Below are 4,958 nucleotides of genomic sequence, written 5' to 3' on the forward strand. Positions count from 1 at the left end.
AGCGACACACTGATTCACAAAATGTGGGTGAAACCGCTGAATACACAGAGACAGAGAATAGGTAGAGGGTTTAATAACACAAGATGCATTTCCTCTGAAAACCAGGCTAAGGAAACTATCTGAAGAGAGGTGGAGGAGGCTTTCACTGTGATTTAAAACCAGCTCTGGGCCATCTGCAGTTTTAAAGACACCTGGAGATGGTCTTTGGTGACCCACAACACCCCCCCTGTTACCCTTCAGAGGGTTGATTAGTCCTCAAACATCCTCAGAAATATATGAACCTGCCTAGGGACAGCACATTATTCCTGAAAGGCTGGAGCCAATGAGAACAACTAGAAAATTTGCCCCTGGTCAAGTAAGTCTGGAGATATTTGCACCAGTTGTGATTTTTGATTTTTCTACACCAGCAGTGATGTTTTCTGCATGCCCCTTTTCAGCTCCTCAGAAGGAGCTGCAAGGAAGTCTGAGAAACTGGCCTGGTTTATCATGTTCAAAAGCCACCCTGGCATCCAAGGCAACTCGACATTTGATTTCTTAGCTCTCTTCTGTCGTATCAATTGACAATCCATCTTGGAAAGAAACCAGAAACACTTAATGAAACAATTTTATCAGAACGGACGTAAATTCAAGAGAGCAAATAACCCTGAGAGATGGGTGTCTGTAAGCTGCAAGCTGCAATAGTTTCATGGTTTTAGAGTCTGTGAATACTTATATATACAGGCATCTTAAAAACAACCCAATCCAGTACGACAGGTCCTGTGTCCTACTCAGTGGTCTCTGACAGTGCCTGTACGAGTGAGAAACATCACTGCCACTTTGACATGAAAGGCAACTTTGACGTTTTCCAGGAGTGTCTGTTTATTTTTATTATTTTCATGTAGAAACCAGATTCAGATACCTGGACATCATCTTTTCTGTATGTTTGTAATACGTTGGTTGCTCGTATGGTGAAGGTAGCGTAGAATTTAAAACAGCCCTTTATTCTGCTTTAGAAAGGTGGGCTCCGAGAACTTTATTAATCAGTATTTATTTTTATTATTTTAATTTTTTTTAAGCGAGGAAACCCCCATACTCAGCAGGGGAAAATTCCCCTTTATTTCCATAGTGCAAACAAACCAAAGCTCAGCTAACACCTGACAATATTTAAACAAACTTTCCAACAGCTCAAAACAGCTCAGAAAATCCCCCTTCCTGAGTGCAGAAAGAGCTCATAGACCACCCAGTGGTATTACACATGTGGGAAGAAAGTCTGAAATACATTATTTGAAAAGAAACAAAACTGATGCTAGCTCTTAGCATCTTAGGCCACTCTTATGTAATTAGACTACTTGGAATTACTCTCATCTAGTTTTCAGTGAATATAAGTTTCAATTTTGCCAAGCCTGGGGCAACAAGCTCAACATTAAGTTATCTAAATAACTCCTACTGATAGGTTCTCCAGAAAATGTTATCAGTGATGTCACATGTATTTTGTCAAGTAACCTGAGAAAGAATATTAACTCAAACGGCAATTTTAGTAAACTGAAAACTTGTCCATTTTGCATGTGAAGAGCTGACTCTATGAAAATTTTCTTTCTTAACAGCAAAGGCTTGTTACGTAGCAAAAAGATCAGAAGATCCGTTACACGTCACATCGTGGGGATTTCCGGTCATGATTTAAAACCACTTTACACATTAAAATAAAAATGACTATTGCCATAATCATGACATGTAATGCAGCTGTGGATTTGGACCAGGGTGGCCTCCAAACTATATAATCTCTGCGCTGTAGAAATGAAATCACTTAAAACACAAACGATGTATGATGAACTTCTTTAGTTCCACCTCACCCTCAAGAATCAGATTGCTTCCCCTCATTTTGACAAAGCTGTACCTTTACATTCTGGCTTGGATACAAAAGAAATTACAAAGTCCATTAACTAGAGTAAACGAGATCTCTAGAGTTCTGTAAATAATACAGACGCGTTGTAAATCGCAACAGAGCCAGTGCAGAAGTCATCATTACCATTCAAATAACTAATGAGCTCAAGCTTCTAAAATATGAAATACCATGGTTTCAGCTTCTGAGTTATTGTATGGAGCTGCTGCACAAAGAAAACAAACCACTGAAATTGAATGACCCAAGGTTCAGGAGGACTTTTTTTAAAACAAGAGTATCATTGAGTGCGGGTGCAGGGGGGACACTCACAAAGATTTTAATTGGAAAAGTAAAAAGCTTTACTGAACCTCAACATCATTGCTCAAAAAAAGTCTGAGCAGCTATCAGTAGTTTAGCAACTCCAGACAATCCCGTACTTCTCACAACACACACCCACTGATCAGTGAAGAGCAGTTTATAAATAAGCAAAAGGTGCTGTTCGCACACTGCTAGGACCCTGTCTATAGCATTCCTGGTGCCTTTCCTAAAGCAGCAGTAATGCCACTAGGACCGAGCGGGAGGCTGCCAAGCATTCTCGAGCAGACAAGGAGCTGCGCGCAAGCCCAGCGCTTGTGTTTCGATGCTATTCGCTTCCCCGCTGAAAGCACCACTAAATCGCCCCCCTCTCCTTCCAGCCGCGCAACGCATCTCCCCACGAGCGGCGACCAGCAGCCTTGACTTGCCTACCTGTTTCGTCGGGTGAGCTCGGTGAGGCACTGTCCTGGGACAGCGTAGTCCAGCTGGAGTCCTCGTCGCTTGGCGCCAGGTTTTGAATCCTATGGAGGGCACAATCTGTTTTGGCCCCAGTTTTTGGGTGGTCTTTCTTAGTCTCAGGGCTTGACGACACTGTGGCAACTTGGCCATCCTCCGGGCTTGACAGGTTGTTTTGTTTCCGGGGCAGGGCTTCCCCATTGACAATCACAGTAGAAGCCTGGCCGTTGCTTTGTGCAGATTTATCTTCCATTGCAACAAAACTCTGCTCCAGCTCTCTAGTAGATGTCTCTAGATCCGCATAGTAATTCAGGAAGCTCTTGGTCCTCCTTGGCTGCGAGGGTAGTATTTCACAGCCAGAGGAATCCTGCGGGATTGGCTCTTTGCCCTCAAACTTCTCAGAAGTTACGTTTATGCCCGCAGTGGTACTGAGGTTTTTGTTGGGATCCTGCTGCCCCTGCTCGGCGGCTTTCCTGAGCTGGTTTTCTCCATTCTTCACCAGCTTTATATTGGCAGAGCTGTTCCCCAGAAGGGGCTGCGCTGCTGGATCGGAAAGACCCATGGCTGTCTGGATATTAGTCAGCGCGTATTTCTTCCTGCATTTCGGCGGAGTGTTGTTCTTGGTCTCCGTGTGCCTGATCTCCGCATTCAGAAGTTCGTTATGAGAGGAGCGCAGGTTAAGGGTGTTCGGCGGGGTGGCGGGGCTGTTGCGGTTCACAACGTCTGTCGTGCTGCCGCTTGCCATAAACACGGCCAACGCGTCCACACCGGAATCAACTGGAAAAGCAAAAGAAACAGTCGTGAAACACACTTGTTACATACCTTATTTCGCTAGGGCGTCTGGTAAAGGGATGCGGCACTTTACATAATTGTTTTACAGTAAGAAAATTACCACAACCTAAGTGGGTAAGAGCACAGACATAAGCTTAGCTTATTTAATAAGGAAAAACAGAGGCAGAAAAATATAGAGATCATCAGGACCACGAAGCTGAGAAAAAGCAGAAAGCTTGACCCTAACACAAGGCAGTTTTAAAGGCAGTTTTTTCATGTCCGATTCCTCAGCAAGCAGGCCTGGTGCCCTTTGCAAACACCGGGGAGTCCAGGACTCATCCTCACAATCATTTCAGTTTAGTGTTTCACCTCAACCTCCAACAAGGGGAAGGGGAAGAACTCCTCAAGCGCTCATCAGTGGGAAGCAGAAAATTGAGAAATTTCCAAGCAGACCACAGGCAGATGCTGTACTTTTTTCATCTAGGGCAGAGCTCGAGTACTGTCAATTTGAAGCCTGACTGGCCAGTCAGCTGTTGCAGAGAAAATGCAGGTGTTAAGAAGCTCTTAAACAGTCTTACCCTCCACTGTGCCTTTTATTTCTCCCCTCTTTTTTTGACTGAGGGAAGAAGAGGGTCAGAAGATAGGGAATACAAGAAATAGATGACTTCACAATACTGTATTTGATTTCTGGGGGGGAAACAAGAAAATCCCTGTCAAAATCACCTGCTCTAATGAAATCAACTTTAAAAAAAGGGCTGCTCCAGAGATGAAGATGGTTCACTGTTTCTACAGCTCAGAATTCAAACTTAAGGGTAAAATGTACATCCTGGGGCAAAATACACATATCCCACAGTTAAATAAAACTATTCTTTCATCTACGTGTAGACAAGTTTCTGGGTTTTATTAGCCAGGGGCACAGCTCACATTTTGCAAAAATACTAAGTTTATTGAAGAAACAGATTTTAAGACTATGAAAAAATGATCAAAAAAATATATTTTGTAAACACTATCGTTTGTTCCTGTAGTGGCTATTTATGTCTCCACTAATCTGCACAAATACTCCATGAACACCTCAGTTTACATACAGTAGTACTTACTGTTGTTTGACACCTGGCAACCAAATTAGAGGCCAATTAATAAATCACTCCCATCTGCCACAGTATAACACACCCTTTCTGTTGTTCCTAATTCTCAGGTATCATTGACTGCTTAGACTGCACATAAAAACATGTCTGGGGCTTATTGAGGAATGAAAACTCATAATTTGAGCTAGCCGATGACAGATCACTCCAGATGAGTTGTGCTGGATCCCTGTGTATTTGATACATGACAGAACTGACTGCTGTACAGATTTACAAGAGATTAAACGCATGGGTATTAAAAGAACAAATGCATAAACACAGAATGAAAAAGAGCATTTCACAATGTTATCTAAACGCATGCACAGTTGCTAGTGTTCCCTTCTCTTTGATGTGCTGTCAAAGCTGCACACCTCCAACCATCACTACAGTTCATTTAAAAATCAAGCAAACCAAATATACTCATAGAATTGTTTGGG

At 42.8% G+C, this 4,958-nt stretch overlaps 1 protein-coding gene across 1 annotated transcript; it reads right to left on the reverse strand.

Annotated features, from left to right (window-relative positions):
• Positions 1-2,528: 2,528 nt before the first annotated feature.
• On the reverse strand, positions 2,529-3,406 carry LOC104515169 (amyloid beta A4 precursor protein-binding family B member 2-like). The gene has a single exon (XM_010159045.1). It carries the CDS (start codon positions 3,372-3,374, stop codon positions 2,529-2,531), a length of 846 nt encoding a protein of 281 aa, XP_010157347.1. The 5' UTR covers positions 3,375-3,406.
• Between the last annotated feature and the right edge of the window lie 1,552 nt (positions 3,407-4,958).

The sequence above is a fragment of the Eurypyga helias genome, unplaced genomic scaffold (assembly GCF_000690775.1).
Source record: "Eurypyga helias isolate BGI_N326 unplaced genomic scaffold, ASM69077v1 scaffold40879, whole genome shotgun sequence".
Taxonomy (NCBI): Eukaryota; Metazoa; Chordata; class Aves; order Eurypygiformes; family Eurypygidae; genus Eurypyga; species Eurypyga helias.